Source organism: Carcharodon carcharias, chromosome 4 (genome assembly GCF_017639515.1).
Source record: "Carcharodon carcharias isolate sCarCar2 chromosome 4, sCarCar2.pri, whole genome shotgun sequence".
Lineage (NCBI taxonomy): Eukaryota > Metazoa > Chordata > Chondrichthyes > Lamniformes > Lamnidae > Carcharodon > Carcharodon carcharias.
Genome location: NC_054470.1, coordinates 135,562,955 through 135,584,054, shown reverse-complemented (window position 1 = coordinate 135,584,054; position 21,100 = coordinate 135,562,955). Strand labels below are relative to the sequence as shown.

General features: G+C 38.7%; 1 protein-coding gene across 5 annotated transcripts in view; it reads right to left on the bottom strand.

The window, feature by feature from the left end:
• ttc37 (tetratricopeptide repeat domain 37) overlaps positions 1 to 21,100 on the bottom strand; it is a 108,292-nt gene that overhangs the window by 5,902 nt on the left and 81,290 nt on the right. For 4 of the 5 annotated variants that reach the window (XM_041186443.1, XM_041186446.1, XM_041186448.1 and 1 more), the window contains 9 exons: positions 20,406 to 20,529; positions 14,214 to 14,435; positions 11,899 to 11,971; positions 9,997 to 10,050; positions 9,742 to 9,853; positions 7,297 to 7,425; positions 6,747 to 6,871; positions 5,894 to 6,052; positions 3,800 to 3,952 (listed from right to left, as the gene is read on the bottom strand). In XM_041186443.1, coding sequence (XP_041042377.1) covers positions 3,800 to 3,952; positions 5,894 to 6,052; positions 6,747 to 6,871; positions 7,297 to 7,425; positions 9,742 to 9,853; positions 9,997 to 10,050; positions 11,899 to 11,971; positions 14,214 to 14,435; positions 20,406 to 20,529 — 1,151 coding nt within the window. The remainder of the gene's footprint in view (positions 1 to 3,799; positions 3,953 to 5,893; positions 6,053 to 6,746; positions 6,872 to 7,296; positions 7,426 to 9,741; positions 9,854 to 9,996; positions 10,051 to 11,898; positions 11,972 to 14,213; positions 14,436 to 20,405; positions 20,530 to 21,100) is intronic. The other variant, XM_041186444.1, reaches the window with a different exon arrangement.

Below are 21,100 nucleotides of genomic sequence, written 5' to 3'. Positions count from 1 at the left end.
GAACAATTGTTTCTAGAAGTTTCCCCACCACTGAAGTTAAACTGACTGGTCTGTAATTGCAAGGCAGATCTTTACAACATTTTTTGAACAAGGGCGTAATATTTGCAATTCTCCAGTCCTCTGGCACCTTCCCTGAATCCAGGGAACATTGAAAGACTATTGCCAGTGCCTCCACCAATTCTACTCCAGCACCTTCCCTGAATCCAGGGAACATTGAAAGACTATTGCCAGTGCCTCCACCATTTCCACTCTCACTTCCTTTAATATTCTTGGATGGATCTCATCCAGTCCCAGTGCCTTATCAGCTTTAAGTACCGACAGTTTATCCAATACCTCATCAATTTTAAGCCCTTCTAGTGATTGAGTTTCCTCCTCTGGCTTGGGCAGCATCTACCTCGCAGGCAAAGACAGATGCAAAGTATTCATTTAACACTTCAGCCATGCCTCTTGCTTCTATGTATAAATCCCCTTTTTGGTCCTTAATCAGCCCTACTCCACCTTTTACCACCCTTTCACTACTTATATGCTCACAGAATACTTTGGGATTTCCTTTTATGTTAGCTGCCAGTCTTATTCATAATCCCTCTTTGCTTCTTGTATTTGCTTTTTCACATTCCTTCTGAACCTTCTCTATTCAGCTTGATTCTCAATTGTATTTGCTACCTGACACCTGTTGTAAGCACACTTTTTCTTCAACTTAATTTTTATCTCCTTTGTCATCCAGAAATTTAAAATTGAGCTTAGTTAGTTTGGAAATTTATATCAAAACCCATCATGGAAATATAAAATTTCACTGCCCAGACAATAATTGCAAATCCAATTAACTTTAACTGGAAGATGATGAAAATTGGTGGCGCTCATTTTATATGATCACCCCCAATTTCAGCCTTTCAAAACTACTTAAGTAATCTATCAATTATCCTTCCTTCTTTCCTAGCCCACAAATTTACTCAGTGTAAGGGATCACTTATCTTTCAGTTCCCAATGTTAAGACAGGTCTAAGAAGGGACAGTTTACTTGGGTGCAATTGTTGTCACTAAACGTTATTGGTTATTAGAGGTTAACTAGTTGATAGTCTGAAAGACCTTGACAGATGGCAAGTATTTGCATACTTTATCACATCAGGCAAGGGGAACATTCTCAAAATTAACATAATAAATACTCAGATGTCCTGAACTCCCTTTGTGAGTAGAAATCCTCAGATTAATCCAAAATGCAGCCAAGCATGGTTAGAAAGGTACTGGTTCTTGCTGGATCCAAACTTTTATAAACGAGTATGCAAACTTTGATGCAGTGTGTATGCCTCATAATCAAAGGTGGTGGGCTGGTCATAGCAGGGGAAAGGAGCAGTACCTATTAAATATCTTATTTTGCCCTCGTCCTACAGCTTGATCTCAAAATTAAATATATTTATAACATTTAATGCTCTTTTAAAGATTTAATTGCCTACGATCATTAATTCAATATTTACTTGTCAGTCTATGGCAACTGCTTATTATAAACTATAGGCCAGTAATATTTCGTGGTTGGATGAAATCAGCAATCAATTAAATTAGAATATATTCAAAGAAAAGGTTCTTTAAAATCAGTGATTTAACTCAACCAATTTTAAATGTTTTACCAGTCTTTAGTGCTAAAGGGTTACTCCTAGGATGGTAGGCAACCTTTGGGTCTGTCAGACATAACAACTTTATCAAGAAACAACAAACCATATTTTATGATTAAACCCGAAGATATTCAACAAGTTGGGAGATGGTGCAAGTTATCAAGCCCTAAAACTGTGAAAAGCAGCTTGCGCTTGAATGCCAGTTGAACCATGTGAATTCATCAGTTACACTGGGCAACTAATTAGGTGGTGAGCATAGGAATTGTGACACAATGACACCTTTATTCAATTACTGAAGCACTGTCCTCCAGAGAGGGGGATGGTGGTGGCCTACGATGGATGTAATTACCAGGGTAGAGGGCATAGTTACTGATAAAAGATTTCAAAATATGCTTGTTTAAAACAAAAACTTAATAAATTAGTATGACACTCAATGTAGCCACTTATGTATTCTCATTGTTGACATGTGATCTTTGAGAAAAATAAATCTGGACGTGTTGACATTTTGTAACGTGGAGAAAATAGAATTGTAGCACTAAGACTGGGTACAGTGTTAAAATGCAGAGTTGTTATGCTGTCGGGGGAGATTTTCTATTGCACTGTTTTCCAGAATCTACCTTTTATCTGGGAGTCAGGGAAGGAGCTAATGGAGGGGACAGACAATGTTCTCTCTAAGCTGCGTGGTAACCCAGAAGTTCCTATTTTTGATAGTGGATATTGAAATACAAACTAAAATTTTAAAATTTGCTGATGACAGAAGGGGTAGGAAAAGACATTGTATATTTAACGACACTGTTCTAAAGAGTGCAGGGACAGGGGCTCATAAATATATATCTTTGAAGGTGACAGGACAGAGAGAGTAGCCTAGCTCAATGCCAGGTAGTCTGTCTGGTTTCATTCCTTTTTAAGGCTTCGTAGCAGTTTGAATCAAGCTTGCTAGGCCATTTCAGAGGGCATTTAAAGTCAATAGCATTGCTGTAGGTCTGGAGTCACATGTAGGCCAGACCCGACAAGGATGGCAGATTTCCTTCCCTAAAAAGGACATTAATGAAACAGATGGGTTATGGCAATCAACAATGATTTCGTGGTCATTATAACTGAATCTAGCTTTTAACTCCAGATTTATTGATTGAATTAAATTCTCCCAGTTGCAGTGTTGGAATTTAAACCAGCATCCCCAGAGCATTAACCTGGGCCTTTGTATTACTAGTCCACTACACTACACTACCGCCTCTCCCCAAAGCAGTGACTGTCAACAATTTCAAAAGAAAATTGAATAGGCACTTGAAGGAAGAGATCAGGGAATAGGACTGACAGGATTGCTCACCAGAGAGCTGGCAAGGGCACGATGGATTGAATGGTCTCCTTCTACGCTCCAATGACTCTATGACACTAAGTATATGCCAAACCTATCAGTTAGGCTGATTTGTTTTTAATTAGGGAGCAGGCTGCTGCTCGTGGTTTAACTGACTTATGTGGGATGTAAATTTAGAGCTGTGATTCTCTTTGATGCAAGCTGATGATTTGAACTATGCCATTATGGAAAATGTAAATCAAAAAGCCCCAGCTTCCCTCTTCATAAGGAGGGAGACAAAGTTGTAGGGTCAGTCACCCAAACTTTTTTTTAAAAAACATAGCCTCTAGAACTCTGCTGGAAGAGCAGGTCCATCCTTTTGGTTACATGAGGAAAAAAGTAGGGAGGAGGATAAAATGACAACATTTGGATGACAAGAAGGAATGTTTTACACTTGGGGTTCAAATGATCATAAACAATTCTCTCAAATTAAACAGCCATACAACAGTTCCAACTATTTTATTTTCCAGAATAAAGTTCTTAATTTTCTTTACCAACAATGAAAACTGGACTTTGCTGCACTAGAATATGATGCAGTCCTGCAAATTCTCACTGGATATATTCAGTGCACTTTAAAATCCTGCTGGAAAACATCCAAACTTGCTTTAAAATTAGAAATGATCAAGAAAGCTCAATTATTCTATTAAAGCAACATCTAGCAGCAAGAATCATGTTTCCAACCACAAGATTCAGAGTGCAGTAACAACTTGGGTTTAAACTTATTTGTACAAAGCAGGAAAACCTTCACTTGTGGTATGTGTGCGTCATCACATCAAACATCTCAAAAAACTTAATAGATACAAAAAAAATACAGTTGCAGTTAATACTGAAATCCTTACCGTACTGAGTGAGAGTGCAAGCAGTGCTAATCGGAGCAGACTTGACAACTTGCCATTCATATCGCCTTGCTGTGAAGATAGTTGCAATCCTTGTCTATAGCACATCTCTGCGGCTACCATCAAACCCTGAGATTTATATACTTCTGCCAGCCACTAGGGGGAAACAGAGATTAATGGATGAACATAAACTGTTGTCTGTTTAACTCTAGATATCCCACTCAGTGATGTTGACTGAGTAACATTAGGTAATGTTTCGTGGTAAACCAGGTTCTGAAATACAAAAGAGATGGGAAAAGTACATTTGTATGATTAAAACAGATAAATTAATCTGTATGTGCTAACATTGGTCTTTAAGTGATGTTTCAATGACATTTTTTCTGGGTTATAGTCAGGTATCACTTCCTCCAAATTGTATTAAAAAATACAACTTAATCTCTCCAACACTTAAAATTATTAATAATAGGTAAACTAAGAAATATTACCAATATGCACAAAAATTCCACCCAAGGGAATGTGTGACACAGTTTCTATTTTTAAAAACACACTGAATTTTGAGCTCGAGTTCTCATGAAGGTGAAATGAAACAGTTCTGCTAGATGGAAGAATTTTTCATTTAGATTATTATCAGCATTAAGCACTTACAGGTCTAATAAAGCACAGCCCTGGGTGAACAGTAATAAAATTAGGGTCCAAAGGGGAATCACTTAAAAGTTTGGCTGGGGCCTAATAGAGTCTAATTGGTATGGAATTTACAGGGTTTTCATGGCGTACAGCCAGCATTCCCTGCCATTAAACCTCTGAATCTGACTGCAACTTCAGGATTTAGCGCAATCACAGAAATGCTGAAGTTACAGTCTGTCATTCACTGCTCCGCCACAGATGGCGTTGTGGACCACTACCCCACACCACTGCCCTCCCCACTACCCCCCTGACCACACCCTTCAACTAGAGTCAACAACCAGCAAAATCAATAGATTGGGCAATAACCTCCCCTTTTCTGTTCTGATATCCCTCTTAGAAACCCCATAAAAAGTTATGCTCTGTCAACGAGGCGTAACTGGGGTAGAAACCCTGTAAAAAGTTATGCCTTGTCAATGAAGCGTAACTGGGTTTTAGTGCTGACCTGAGTCTTAACAACTGATATGGTCCTGAAGAAAATAATTTTATATTTGTGAAATGTTGTTAAATGTCATCATTATGGCTAATTACTAGGTTTTTAAGTTTGTTCATTTATTTCTGCTTCTATCATAACCCATGTCCATGTCCCAATCTTTATTTTGCTCCCTATAAAATTTTTAAAAAGTGATTTAGTTATTTGTGCTTTTCATTTCCTGGAAGGTTGTGAGAATTCTTTAATATGATTGGTTGCTAGGGCAGCTTGATCCCATCAGTGCAACTTTACACTGGGAATCCCCATTAAACAAGAGACTCAAAAGTCACACCACAGAGATCACTAGATCTCTCTGAGACTTCCCTTTACGTCATTGGTGAGCACCCTTGTTTTGCTGCCAACAGCAAAATCAGGACCGTTGAGATCTGAAATCAGTGTTCCAGAAGTGGGCATGATTTCTAGACTACCTCACCTCTAAAATATATTAAACTGAAATAGAAAATCCATATCTAATTTGGGATTGGTGTGGGAGGGTGAGGAATGTGCTGTTCAGGAACTCCACTCCTGACCCTGCCAAATTTAGCGGGATTATGGCAAGGTTCCTTGATTTTAATATAAATCAGATGGTTTTCTCTGCCATTTGTGGCAGATCTTGGATGCCCACCTGCCCGAAGAGACCACAAGCTAATGAAAATATTTCTAAAGAGACAGTACAACACATTCACTCTTGCATAGAACTATATAGAATATACAGCACAGAAAGAGGACATTTAGCATAACCAGTCCATGCTAGCTTTTATGCTCCACTCAAGATCCTTTATTTTTCAGCTCTACATGACATTCTTAAAAATAATATTTAGATGGTTCTCAGAATGTTAATTTTTTAAATTCCTGCCCTGAAACCTGGTGCTTAGACAACCATAACAATAAATCAAACTTGAAAAGGATGATTTCAGCAAGTCACAACCACAAACAAAACATACATGCCAAGCTGTTACTGATGTGAAGTTCGACATCACAGCCTTCTTCAGCTCTTCTAAAACTGTTTCTGGAAGCTGCTGGTGTGAAAGCAAGAGCTGTTCACATTGAACCTGTCTCAGTAATAAGAACACCATTGGGTGGTCTGGGTGTCTCTTTAGAACCTAGGATAAATGAATCCATCAATAAAAAAAGTGCTTGGTTATTTAAAGAACATCTTTAATTCATACACTTCCTCTCTCCCTTCAGAAATCTCCTTTTAAGTTCTTTGACCAAGATTTTAGTCACACCTAATATCTCCTTTGGATCAGTATCATATTTTTGTCCAATTACATTTGTGTTTTCTTTATTTACTCATGGGATGTGGGCATTGATGGCAAGGCCAGCATTTATTCCGATCCCTAACTGCCCTTAAAAGGGTAGTAATGAGCTATCTCTTGAGCTGCAGTCCTTTTGTGGGGTAGGTACACACAGTGCTTTAGGGAAGGAGTTCGGGGATTCTGTGAAGCATGTTGCATTATTTTCCTACATTAAATGTACAATGCAGGTTGTTGTTGTTGTTACATTAAATCATAAACCATCAGTAGTATATTAGAGTTGATGATAGGACATTTTCTTAAGTCTCTAGATCTGAAACCCCATACCAAAATTTTCACTGATGGCCGTAATGCCTCAATAAAATGGACACCTAGGTCACTGTACTCAAGATGACAGACTTAAAAAAAAATTCACAGAAATAAGTATATATTTTATCAAGTTTTGGAATCTTTTGGCCTGAAATTATCAATACAGTCATCAACCTGCAGAATATATTGTTGCATATATATGTATGAAGCTGCTGTTTGAATTATACAATACTTTGGTGCAGAAGGCTTCAGCTTCAGAGTGCCTGCCCATTTCTTTTAATCCAGTTGCAGCCTGTTGTAGAGACCAGTTCTCCAGGGATCGAAGGTAGAGAGCCGGTATGCTCTTCTCCGTTTCTACTATAAAATAATACAAATATAAGAGTGATATACCAAAGAGAACACCTTGCCCTCAAAAAATACCACAAAACTAAGGAATAGCACAGATAACAGATATAACAGGCTAATGTAGAAGACAACTGAAAAATTTACAAACATTATACATGTTATGACTAGTAGGCACACTAGAGAGCCATACAAGAACGACACTGGAGAAGGCAAATCTTAATTAAGGCTCTGAAAGTACGAATACAATTTCAAGAAACAGTGAGTGTGAGGTAAAAGCATGGATAGGCAATTACATGAATGTTGCAGCAAACGGTCTTAGTGATCACTTGGATTTGAAGCTCAGCTCAGAGTTTATGGAACACTGAAATGAAAGAATCCAGACAAATCTTTATAGACATCTTACAATGTAAATTAAAGTTGTAAAATGCATCACTTACCCTTTTCTGTGATTGTTGTAACAAACATCTCCTCTAATGCAGTTTGCTTTCGTTTTGTATCTTTTAAATGTGATAATGTTTTTTCCACGTGACAGGCTGCCATTAAACTGGCCCAAACAGCAGGATCGTCTGCAAAATAAAAGGCAGTCCTGAATATAAAAAAGGTAATTACTTATGTCACCCTAAGTACCAGGCAACAGCATTCAATATTTTTGTATGCTACAACATGTAATATAGCAGAATGATATCAGCAGTAAAGCAAACTTCAAGGTCTAAAATTTGAGTTCTAAAGCTAAGTTTATCTTAAGAATAAAATTATGACAAAAGGAGAGATTTTTTTATTTTAGAAGCCAAAATCTTAATCAAGCCATTTAAAAAAAACAGCAGTATAATAATCCTTGTTATTTCAGTTTTTCACTTGGTATGTTTGTTCAATTGGATGTCATCAGCCTTATTGGTAGAAATTTGGCCAATCAGGGTTTATCTGCAATAATGGTTATTCTGTGCTTTTAAAGTGGCTGAACGGCCATTTAACGGCTAGGTATATTATTAGTGCTGTGCAAAGCAGGAAGAAGAAACAAATTAAGCACAGCAGTGAATGCAAACAAGCCTGATTCACATTCATGGTTATTTCTAGATTTTAAATGTAGAAACATTAAGCCATAATTCAAGGATTAAAAACTATCTGCATTGTGGTTTGTATTGAAAAATCATATTTAAATTAATTCCTTGGTTAGTTATAATCCTCTTTACACTTGTAACAATTGTGCAAGTAAATGGTGGCGTAATGGTAATATCACTAAACAAGTAATCCAGAGGCCCAGGCTATGCTCTGGGGACATGGGTTCAAATCCCACTACTGGTGGTATTTAAATTCAATTAATAAATCTGTAATATAAAGCTAGTAATAGTAACTATGGCAGCTATTATTGATTGTTGTAAAAACACATCAGGTTCACGAATATCCTTTAGAAGGAAATCTGTCACCTCTGGCCTACATGTGACCCCAGACCCACAGCAGACAGAGTTCAGAGATGCTGCTATACTTGCTGAGTATTCCCAGCATATTCTGTTTTTATTTCAGATTTATAGCATTCGCAGTATTTTGTTTTTGTAGCAGGATTTGAGGATCAGGTTCACAAGCCATGAAAGCACAACCTCCAATGGATACGGTGATTTGAAAGAAGCTAACAATACATTGCCTCTGCTTCAGTCACTGACACTGGCAATGATGAATGATAGATGGTTGAAGAAAAGTGGGTTACGTGAACAGGACCGGCACATGGGTTTAGGACTGCCCCTTGTACAACAGATAAACACCAACACAGGCCTCTTGTGCTGAATGCTATGTTTCCATGTTGTAATTCCTATGTAACGCTGTGATATTATTGTTTAAAAAAAGTTAGCTGATATGCTAAGCTGTCGCCTCAGCTACTCAGTTTCAACGCTACTTAGTATAGGGTGGTTGCTCATCAACCAGCACTTGAAACTGTTAGGTAAATAGAGTCACATCATACTTAATAGTGAGTTCATGGCCAATATCTTCAGTGTCAAGCAGACTGATAACCAGTACGGAGACATGAAATCTGTACTGATAACAGAACCAAGGATATGATTTATTGGAACATCTAGTGGACCATTGGAGGGTTCATCAAGCTCTTTGAGTCTGGTAATCCTGGTAGATTATTGTCAATTTTCTATTAAATTTACCATGAGGGGCCCCAAGTTTAATATGTGCAGATTTGCAAAAGGTAAAAGATGCACTGCAGAAACTCACCAAGGCTCCTTTGACAGCACCTTCCAAACCCATGACCATTACCATCTAGAAGGACGAGGGCAGCAGACACATGGGAACACCATCAACTGCAAGTTCCCTTCCAAGCCACTCACCATCCTGACTTGGAAATATATTGCTGTTCCGTCACTGTCGCTGTGTCAAAAATCCTGGAATGCCCTTCCTAATAACACTGTGGGTGTACCTACACCACAGATTGCAGTGGTTCAAGAAGGCAGCTCACCACTATATTCTCAAGGGCAATTAGGGATGAGTTATAAATGCTGACCTAGTCAGTGATGCCCACATCCAGCAAATGAATAAAAAAGAAATTGCCTTCCAATAACGGAGAATCTCGCTGAATTTTCAATAAAAATGAGCCCAGAGTTAGAGCCCAAGCTATGCTTTGACAACAAAGAAAGCAAAGCAACACTAATATCAAGTAGCTCATGAAGCCAAACTAAGGGTAACATGAAGATTTCACGACTAACTGGATAGACAAAAGAATACCTAATGCTAATAATGGAGGAAACAAAACAGTTGGTACGGAGAAACCATACTATATAGAACTGTCAAAATATTTTGAATGTAATAGAAAATCTCCCCTTTGGTAACCTAAGGCTATTTTAACACAAGCTGCTTTAATTTGAAACACAGACTGGTATTCTTACCTGGATACAGGTGGACAGCTTTTTGAATAGTCTTTAATGCATTATCCTTTTTATTGTCTGCTGCATGTTTACCTGCTGCCAACTGATTTACAGCACTGAACAAAAGTGCATTCTAGAAGAGAGAGATCAAATTTCAGACACAATAAACCATGAATGTTTGTAAAGTGTAAGTTTCTTTTTCTAGGTTGCAATTTGAGATTTTAGTCTGAAAAATAAACAAAAAACAGCATAATTATTGCTTGTGTTTGAATTTACCTTTGCGTCATGAGAACTTAGAATCTGTGCAATATTGCCAGCCACTGCCCCAGCCTACAGAAAAAAAATTGTTTGAGAAGGTCAAGATATTGTTTCTGCTCATAACACTAAATTAAAAACTGAAACGACATAATACCAAAGTTTAGCAGTTCAATTCAGATATCTTTTTCTCTACTAAGAGTTTTACACATATTGATGAACTGGTTTATATTTGTTTATGAATTATTTGCAGGAACACCTCTTAATACAAAGAGTGTACTGGTGCAGTTAATATGCTCTTGTGACTGCTTTAGAGCAGGAGGCATTTCTGAGTATGTGGATGTTATTTCCAGACAGCCAGCTGGTGAAGGTACTGGAGCCAATCTTTATACATAAATGCTTATGAAAGTATAGAGTGGCACATTATAAATATATACCTCCTAACCCAAAGTTCCAGTCTGTGGATGGAATTTTATGCTAGCAGGATTTTACGATCCTGCCCAAGTCAATAGACTTTTGAACAGCTCACTGCATTTTACGGCCCTTTCCCACTTTGGAGGCTGTAAAATTCCCTCCTGTGTCTGTTTGTAGGAGCACAAGTGAATCTCCAGTTAATGTCCACTGCCTGCTTACAATTAAACACAATTAATATATAATTAACAGCAGGGAGGTAGTAGGAGTTCTTGCAATGCCTGGAATTTAGGGGTGTGGTGCACTGCTTATTGGGCAAGGGAGAAATCTAGCTGTGTAGACCTCAAGGAAAGAAAAATAAATCTTAGAATTTTTTCAGCAGTGCCTCAAGTTCACTCACTATGACCACAATATATTCCACTACTGTTCTTCCTTTGTACTTATGACCCCAATGTTCCTTCCAAGATGTGAATGTGTACAGCCAACAGGAATGTATCACACAATGAAACAAACAGGTCGCTCACAACTTTTGTCAGTTCATCTAGAGAAATTTCCAGCATAATACAAGTCATGATTTTTAAAATGGCAACTGTCCATGGACAAAAAATAGAGCTGAGAGAAATTTATAACTCACCCAGTACAGAGAAAATATTGGGATGTAGGTTGTGCTTCATCACCTTCCATTTGGCTTTACTATAATTAGCATCCTTGAGATTTTTCTGGTGTGCTAAAGGCTTACAGATTAATTGGAATCTTCCAGTGATGAACAGATTAGCATGGTGACTATCGGATGCCTCTGGATGCATGGTGTTTATGAAGAGCATTATATACATAGAGGTTTGTTAGGAGACATCAGCTCCATTTCCAGCTATGAATTTTGTAGAGACACTATTCTTCAAGCCACAATTCCTCAAGGAAACAATTTAACGCATAATACGTCCTATATCTCTCCGCTTTTTTTTAACTACTGTAACAGCAAGTAACTAGTGCACATCATGGTAGAATATTCCAATCTCTGTACAAGTAGACTAATATTGCAACCTCCATCCCAAACTCTCTCACGAGTCCAAGGATTCAACAATGATCCTTGGTGAAATCCCTGGAGCACCACTGGCAGGAACCACCACTCCCAGTGGTGCTGCTGGCAATGGGGAGCTGCTGGCCTGATTGGCTGGCACCTCTTGGCGGGTGGGATTTCTGCCGCCAGGATTCTAAGTCGCGAGACAGGCCCAACGCTGGCTGATTAAGTGCTTGAGAGGCACTTAATTTGATCAAGCGGGCCTCCTGTTTGTCCATTCAAATCACATTCTTCTGTGCTGTCCTATTCGTCTGATACCATCAACCCCAAAATTCGTTGTGATTCCCAAACAATTTACCTAAAGTATTTCATTTATCTCACCATAAGCAGCCAAGAGTTACCCAAAACACAATAAGTTCTCTTGATAGTAAAGTATCAGGAAAAAAAAATATCCTTTAACAACAGGATTTTAAACAAAAATATAGATAACTTACTTCTGCCATTTGGGGAGTATGTTGAGGAACAAGTCTGGATAATAACGTCCAAAGAGCAGGGTCAGCTGGATTGCTGGGAAGGAATTTTTTAAACATTTGTAATAGAGTTTTTTTTTTTAAACAGTTAACCTACAAATACACTTTTTGAAGAGTTTAGGTTGCATGATATTGAGACCTGGAAGTTGCATAAGGCTCCCCAAATACGAATGAGTCAATAACCTTCAAAATTGAGATCACTTCTCACAGCAACAAGAAGTGGGTAAAATAAAGCTTATATGCAGAATCTACTTTTTGATTAGAGAATTTATTTTACACCAACTAAGATGCCACCAACAATAACTGGCAATGACTGAAGGCAACAGTCTTCACAGGTTCCAGGTAAGCAGAGACCAGATATAATGCTGTGAAATCTGCCATAAGAACATGCAGCATTGGCAAGGGGTGGAATTTAATGTTCCCAATGTGAATTCTGTTCACTGGCTGGAGAACTGGTGGGAAAGCCATGTCGCTTCAGTGGAGCGAGGTGCAAGCAAATTTGCCTCTCAGCTCTCCACTGACCTTCTCCAGGCCGGCTGCTCTCCATTGATGGCAGCACCACCAGGAACAGTGGCTGCTCCTGGTTGTGCTCCAGAGACTTCACTGGGGATTGTTGCTGGGTCCTTGGATTCAGGTGAGCGGGAGTCGCAGAGGCAAGGACGGGGGTTGGCTTTCAGCAGCCTATCCCTCTTCTTAATGTTGGGGCCCTTGATTGGGCACATAACACCTGACAATGAGGGACCCCTGCATCTGCTGCCAACTGCACCCCCCAGGCAGCAAACCCAATAGGGTTGCCATGCAGCCTTCAGGAGGCATGGGAAAACCATGTAGCTTCCAGTTAATTCCATCATTAAATTCCAGTAGGCTCAGGGATAATTATTGTCAATTGGCTTATTAATGGGCCCAGCTGACATAAACTCACTTGGGTCCCTTTCCATCTCATGACTTATTCGCAGAGATTTTTCCACACCTGAGACTGTCTCTCAGCCTCTCTTGCGATTAAGCAACTCACCACCAGCTTCTCAAGGGCAATTAGGAATGGGCAAAAAATGCTGGCCCAGCCAGCAAAGCCCACATCCTATGAATTAATGTTTAAAAAGTGGGCCTGACCATCATGTTTCCTGCTGTGACGGAATAGATTAAATTCTGCATAATGCTAAAGGCACCTGTGATCAAGAGCACATTCTTCTTACCTGTTCCCACCTCCTTCCAGCCACTCCGCAATTCTGGCCCATAAAAGAATGTACCCTGATATGCAAAACAAGGCCACTTGCTTTGTAACTCATCAGCACTACTTACACTGCCAATGAACAGATGGTAAGATGCTGGAGCTGCTTCATCACTTGCCTGCAGACCCCATTTCATGCCATCACATTAGTTTGCTATCATTTTGTTTTTCCTATCCTTTCCCATGCTTCTCCCCTTTCAGCTTTGGGAAAGGATGGAGCTGTAAATAATGATCATAAATTCACCAAGTAAAACTGCATGCACTCAACACACAAGTTTCAACTGAGCTTTGCACTTATTTCTAGCTATTTCTGTTGAAGCTGTAATATTTAGATTACTGAGTCCGTACAGTTTGCTTTCTGATGTACATAAATTCGCCCAAATTCTTGGGTGTGTCCTTAAAATTGATTCAGTTTTGTAAGTCAATTATTCTGTTCATGTCTCAATTTTTTTGATTAAAATCTGTTTTAAGTGATCATTAATGATTTTGGGAAAATTCACATTACGATGCGTCTCTGTAGTCCTTCAATGAATGCACACTATTGAACTACTCTGAACATAAAATAAAGTTATATAATTCTTCCATTATGGTTCATAAGGAAAACTTTAGCTTTCTAGTAATCCCCTTAAGATAAGCATCAAATACAAATGCAATTCTGAATGATTAGGAATAATAAATGTAATTTAAACCAAATGTTTTAAATGTCAAGCTACAAGGGCAAATTTGGAATAGCTTTGAACAATAGTTGAATCCAACTAAATTGCAGCCTTTTCATTAGACTGTGTCCCAACATTTAAAATTTCAAAATAGATAGCAGTGCTGAGAGTTAAAAGTAGTGAAGTTATGAAGTCAGGATCTACTGTAATAACAGAAATAACCAAAATTGCACAAGCAGTATATATGGCAATTATTCTGTGGTTAGGATATAAATTATACTACATGTATATACCTAAAGGTCATCATACACATTTCAAATTATCTGTTTTTAGTACAAAAATTACAAATTCTCATCTGTATATTAAAGTGTGGGTTTTACATTCATTTTCCTTACCTATGAATAGCTTTGGCTGCCTGTCTCTGCACAGCCACACTGTTAGCTTGCAAAGAAAACATCCCTGAAGAAAGAAGGCAGGTTTCATAGGTTGAATTGATTGTATCCGAATGTTTGAACAGTTCATTAAGTGCTGCTGTAGTGAGGGTGGTATCCTTCTTCGACAGGCCCAGAGCACACAAAGCCTGTAGACTTTCTATACTGGGCTCTTTCAGCATGGAACTTTTAAACAAATTAAACAAAAAGTTGAATTAATAGAACAAAATTAACTTTGCAATTTATGCTATTCTCTAATGCAAGCATTCAAGATTGACAGCCTTTCATCATCTATTTATCTAATACATCTAAAATGATTAAATACATGAAAGCAACAAAGGAGCGAAAAAGAAGAATTCACTTGGTACCTTGTCTCTTAAACTTTATATACAGTGAATTATTTTTCAAGTGCTGCCACTGTCATTAAGTAAATCTTACAGCATTTTGTGTCCAAAACACAGGTCCAAAAACAGCAATGAGATGGAATGACCAATTAAAGGGTTGGTAGGGGTTAAAGGTAGCTACTTAGGCTGGCAAAATATGGGAAGTGGTGCTGGGATTACTGTTGTTAAACATTTACGTAAACAATATGGACTTGGGAATCAGAAGTACAATTTCAAAATTTGTGGATGACACTAAATTGGAGGATTTAGTTAATGCCAAGGCAGACTGCAACAAAAAACAAGAATACATTAATAAACTTGCAAAATGGGCATATAATTGGCAAATTATTTTAATATAGATAAAAGTGAGGTGGTGCATTTTGGTAAGAGGAATAATTTTAGTTGCTATTTTGCCTCCTTCCCCCTCAAACATTTGGGACCTGTATTGGAGCCTCAATTTTTGCACTATGTTTATTAACAGCATAGATGATGGGACAGAAAGCCACATATCCAAATTTGTCAATGCCACAAAGATAAGCAGCATTCTCATGCTGCTGACGGTCTGGAATGCACTGCCTGGGAGGGTGGTAGAGGCGGGTTACCTCACATCCTTTAAAAATTACCTGGATGAGCACTTGGCACGTCAGAACATTCAAAGTTATGGGCCAAATACTGGTAAATGGGATTAGGTAGGTAGGTCAGGTGTTTCTCACGTTTTGGTGCAGACTCGATGGGCCGAAGGGCTTTTTCTGCACTCTGTGATTCTAATAGTGTAGATGGAAGCATAAAATTACAAAGAGATATTGATAGACTAAGTGAATGGGCAAAACTGTAGCGAATGGATTTGAATCTCGGCAAATGTGAGGTCATCCACTTTGTTTTTCTGTCCTTTTTAGGTCCAGTGTACTTTCAAAAAAGTGAATCATTAGGAACTGTGGAGGTCCAGGAACATAGATCATTAAAATGTCATGAACAGGGGCAGAAAAGAAAATCAAAAAGACTAATAGAATGCTGGTCTTTATATCATGAGGCATAAAATACAAGAGGTTTGAAGTTAAGCTTCAGCTAAACAAAGCCCTAGTTAGGCCACACCTTAGAAAGGATATACTGGTCTTAGGCTGGATATACCAGAATGGTATCTGGACTTCAAGACGTTAAATTATGAGGAGGCATAAACAAACTAAGGTTGTATTTCCTTGAATTTAGAAGGTTAGGGGTTGATCCGATTGAAATTTTCAAGATGTTAAAAGGGAACAGTTGGGCAGAGAGAGAGAAACAATTTCCACTGGTTGGGGAGTCTAGAACCAGGAACATGAGTCTAAAAATTAGAACGTAGATCTAGAAAATCAGAAACACATCTGCACGCAAAAGGTGAGAGAAGTTTGGAACTTCCTTTCACAAATGGCAATTAATACTGGATCAATTGTAATTTTTAAATCTGAGATGGATAGACTTTTGTTAGCCAACAGGTTCTAAGGGATATGGGACAAAGGTGGAAATATGGAGTTAAACTGTGGACCGGCCATGGTCTCATTGAATGCTAGGACAGGCTTAAGGGGCTAAATGTCTACTCCTGCTCCTAGATTTGGAAATGGAGTTAAAATCATGCCAAAACTAATGGGACTGAAGATTTCCTGTCTTCACTGGCTGCAAATGGTTTACATTATAAGTTGGGTGGGTTCTCACTCTAGTTCATAGTAGGCCCATGTTACAAAAGCAAAGTACCACAGATGCTGGAAATTTTAAATCTTAAAAACAGAAAATGCTGGAAATACTCAGCTGATGAAAGGTCAACAAGCTGAAACATTAACGCTGTTTTTCCTTACACAGATGCTGCCAGGCCAGCTGAGTATTTCCAGCATTTTCTGTTTTTCTTACCCATGTCACAAAGCTGTTCTAAACTGATATCAATTGTCAATTTGGGGGAGATGGTGGTGCAGTGGTAATGTCACTGGACTAGTAATCCAGAGGCCAAGGCTAATGCGCTGGGGACACTGGTGTAAATCACACCATGGCAGCTGGTGGAATTTAAATTCAATTAAGAAAATCTGGATTTGAAAGCTAGTCTCAGCAGTGGTAACCATCAAACCATTGAGGATTGTTGTAAAAACCCATCTGGTTTAATAATGCCCTTTATGGAAGGAATTGGTGGTCATCTTCCGAGATTCTATAGGCTCTGGAACAGTTCCTACAGATTGGAGGATAGCTAATATAACCCCACTATTTAAAAAAGGAGGTAGAGAGAAAACAGGGAATTATAGACCAGTCAGCCTGGTGTTGGTAGTGGGGAAAATTCTAGAGTCCATTATAAAAAATTTAATAGCTGAGCACGTGGAAAACAGTGGCAGAATCAGACAGAGTCAGCATGGATTTATGAAAGGGAAATCATGCTTGGCAAATCTACTGGAATTTTGCAAGGATGTAACGAGTAGAGTTGATGAGAGGGAGCCAGTGGATGTGGTTTATTTGGACTTTCAGAAGGCTTTCGACAAAGTCCCACATAAGAGATTGGCATGTAAAATTAAAGCGCATGGGATTGGTGGTAGCGTATTGAGATAGATAGAAAACTGGTTGGCAGACAGGAAACAAAGAGTAGGAATAAACAGGTCTTTTTCCGAATGAAAGGCAGTGACATGTGGAATAGCGCAGGGATTGGTGCTGGGACCCCGGCTATTCACAATATATATTACACAAAGCTGGGTGGGAGGGTGAGCTGTGAGGAGGATGCAGAGATGCTTCAGTGTGATTTGGACAAGCTGAGTGAGTGAGCAAATGCATCGCAGATGCAGTATAACCTGGATAAATGAGAGGTTATCCACTTTGGCAGCAAAAACAGGAAGGCATATTATTATCTGAATAGCTATAAATTGAGAGGGGAAATGTGCAATGAGAGCTGGGTGTCCTCGTACACCAGTTGCCGAAGGTAAGCATGCAGGTGCAGCAGGTGGTAGAGAAGGCAAATGGTACGTTGGCCTTCATAGCGAGAGGATTTGAGTACAGCGGGGATGTCTTGCTGCAATTATACAGGGCCTTGGTGAGACTACACCTGGAATAGTGGGTGCTATTTTTGATCTCCTTATCTGAGGAAGGATGTTCTTGCTATAGAGGGAGTGCAGCGAAGGTTTACCAGACTGATTCCTGGGATGGTGGGACTGACATGTGAAGCAAGATTGAGTCGGTTAGGATTATATTCGCTAGAGTTCAGAGAATGAGGGGGGGGGGGGGGGGGGGATCTCATAGAAACCTATAAAATTCTAACAGGACTAGACAGTAGATGCAGGAAGGTTGTTCCCGATGGTGGGGGAGTCCAGGACCAGGGGTGACAGTCTGAGGATACTGGGTAGACCATTTAGGACTGAGATGAGGAGAAATTTCTTCACCCAGAGTGGTGAGCTTGTGGAATTCGCTACCACAAAAAGTAGTTGAGGCCAAAACATTGTATGTTTTCAAGAAGGAGTTAATATAGCTCTTGGGGTGAAAGGGATCAAAGGATATGGGGAGAAAGCGGGAGCAGGCTATTGAGTTGGATGATCAGCCAAGATCATAATGAATGGCGGAGCAGGCTCGAAGGGCAGAATGGCCTACTCCTGCTCCTATTTTCTCAAGGGCAATTAAGGATGGACAATAAATGCTGGCCTTGCCAGCGACACCCACATCCCATGGAAGAATAAATAAAATCTCATTCAAAGGACAAAAGTATGGGTGGTTAATGAACTATCAGAGTTGTGCATTGAGGAGTGCTCATCTGAAGTGGAGCCTGAAGCTGAAGCACATTGTTTGGATAAAGTAGGTCATTTACATTGCAGATGGCTGTCCTGTGTTTAACCTAAAAGTGTTTAATGTTGACACTGAATGGCAGAAACTGGAAAATGTTTTATTAGCCAGCACTAATGTCAATTTGACTTTATGAGCGCAAAAATTTAATAAAAATTTAAAAACACATTTTCAAGAAATCTTGATCCTTATTGTCAAACAAAAGATAGGTAAGTTCATTGAAGTTAAAAAACATGTTCCAAAAGCAGTGACTAAGCTGTAGTCACTGATGTCACTTTGCTCATAATTTTCATTGTTTTTATCTTGTGCTTTCTAATAGTTGAACATTCCTTTTATTTCTCTACCCTACATTTCTTAGGATAACAAACAAAAATAAGAAAAGGTTAATGAAGTCATTTAGGTTGCCTCATCAGTTAATAGTATATTTTGGATTATATCAATTCTTTTCCGCCTTTTCTTAAAGTTCATGCTAGAGTAAAAACATAAGAAATTGAGCCTGCTCTGCCATTCAATATAATCATGGCTAATCTTCTACCTCAACTCCACCTATCTGCACTATCCCCATGTTCCTTAATTCCCTTACTATCCAAAAAGCTATTAATCTCTGTCATGAAGACATCTCTTGAAACCTACCACTTGGACCAAGTTTTTGGTTATCTGCCCTAATACTGCTTTACATGGCTTGGTTTCAAATTTTGCTTTATAACACACCTGTGATGCATCTTGGATGTTGAATTACATTAAAAGGTGCCATATAAATTCAAGTCACCATTGTTATTGCAAAACTTAAGTCAGAAATGTGGTACAATACTCAGCATTCATGCAGATGAGTGCAGCTGCAACAAAAATCAAAAAGCTCTAATAACCTAAGACAGAGCAGTTTGCTTGATCAGCACTCCTGCCACTGCATTCAAAACCAACTGCTTCCTTGCTGGCACATTTTGATCACAGAATGTACGATCGTAGTAGGTTCATAAAGAAAGCCTATCATCATCATCGTCAGATCAATTATATAAGGACAATAAATGCAAGCTTGCTAGGATCACTCACACCACAAAAAGAGAGAAAATAGAAATTGCTGCTTAAAAACTGCATGGACGTCCAGATCTTATTTCAAAGCCATTTAGTTTTGTCTTTTCTTGTGCTCTAAAGTGTACAAGTACTCAGCGAAATCAAAATCTATAGGAAAATACTACAATCGAGTAGAAAAGACCTTGATCTGCAACACTAAATTCTGAAAAGGCACTGAAGTACTGGTGGGTTAGATTATAAAAATTAGCCAAGAAACTGGTGTCCATCTGAACATTAGTAATGAGACAAACTGAGGTATAATTTCATTTGGTACACTTGTCTCTTTCTTCGTGTACACGCAGAAATTACAGCTCCTTTATGTAGTGGGTAACTACTTGCCCAATGCTTCGTGCCATCTGTTGAAAAAGTACACATGCACAAAAGGGAGAAACCTCTAAATTTACATTGAGCAGAGATACTGTTATGGCATGCAGCCTGCAAAGATGTAATTTCTGTTTATAGATGTTCAAGCTTTGTAAATTGGAGACAAAATACTTCAAGGTCCTTTAATTACCAATGTCCACAAACTGCAAAGAGCAAAACTACAAATATACAAACATCTCAAAATTGGGATGGCAATGTAACATGAATTATGTGTTGTATGTATTTACCAGTCTTGTGGTGCCGTGGTAGTGCCCTTACCTCTGGGCCAGAAGCTCCGGGTTCAAGTCCACTTCAGGACTTGATGGCCACGGAAGGTGTGTTCATAGCATGGCCAAACAGGTTTATTATTAGCCTGGAAATCCTTCCAATATGCCTGATGGTAGGCAGTGAGAGTGGGAGTGTTTCCTGGCTAGCCATGCTGCAGAAAACAATGGCAAACCACTACAGTACTTTGCCAAGAACAATCATAGATTAATCCAATGGAAGACCATGGCCGCCAATGTCCCCTTAAGACATAGTACCTGAAGGATGAGGAGATATTTACCATTTGAAGAGTAAAGTCTTGGCGTTATCCATTCTGCCCTCTTTGAAAGCAATTATTGCAAGTGCAATCATTATATGAGCCTTCTCTTTCTCTGTGCGAGCAATAGTTAAAGCCTTTTCATAAGCTGTCAAAACATAAATGAGCCAAAAATACACATAAACCTCAACATTAAAACATTTCAATACAATAAGAGTGAACACAAGGCATAATAGGAATAATTGCAATTACTTTATTAACAAATTTTAAGATACTGAAAGGATTATAGTATGCAAAAATTCACTGATCAAAATTGCAATAAATTGAAAATATTAAATCACTTTCTTCAATCTGGCGTGTTGAAATGCCAAAGCAGATTCACAGTGCAGTGACTTATATTAATCTATTATGAATCTCTTTCCTTATACTTAAGGGGCTGGCTTGAATTTTGCGGTAGTAATGATGGCAAAACTATTGGTGTTCATTGTCATTATTCCTTGGAAACTGACAATAACTTCTGGAATTGACACATGTGCAGTTAAACATGGAAATTGAGAAGTTGTTGTCACTGATTCTATGCTTCGCCAGAGGGTACGCTGATGGAGTTCCCTCTGACAGCAATCACTCATGTGAACTTGTCTCTTTTCCTAATATAAAACACCTTGAAAAAGTTACACATTGTTAAATGAGGTGAATCTGAATTTTTAAACAGGATACTA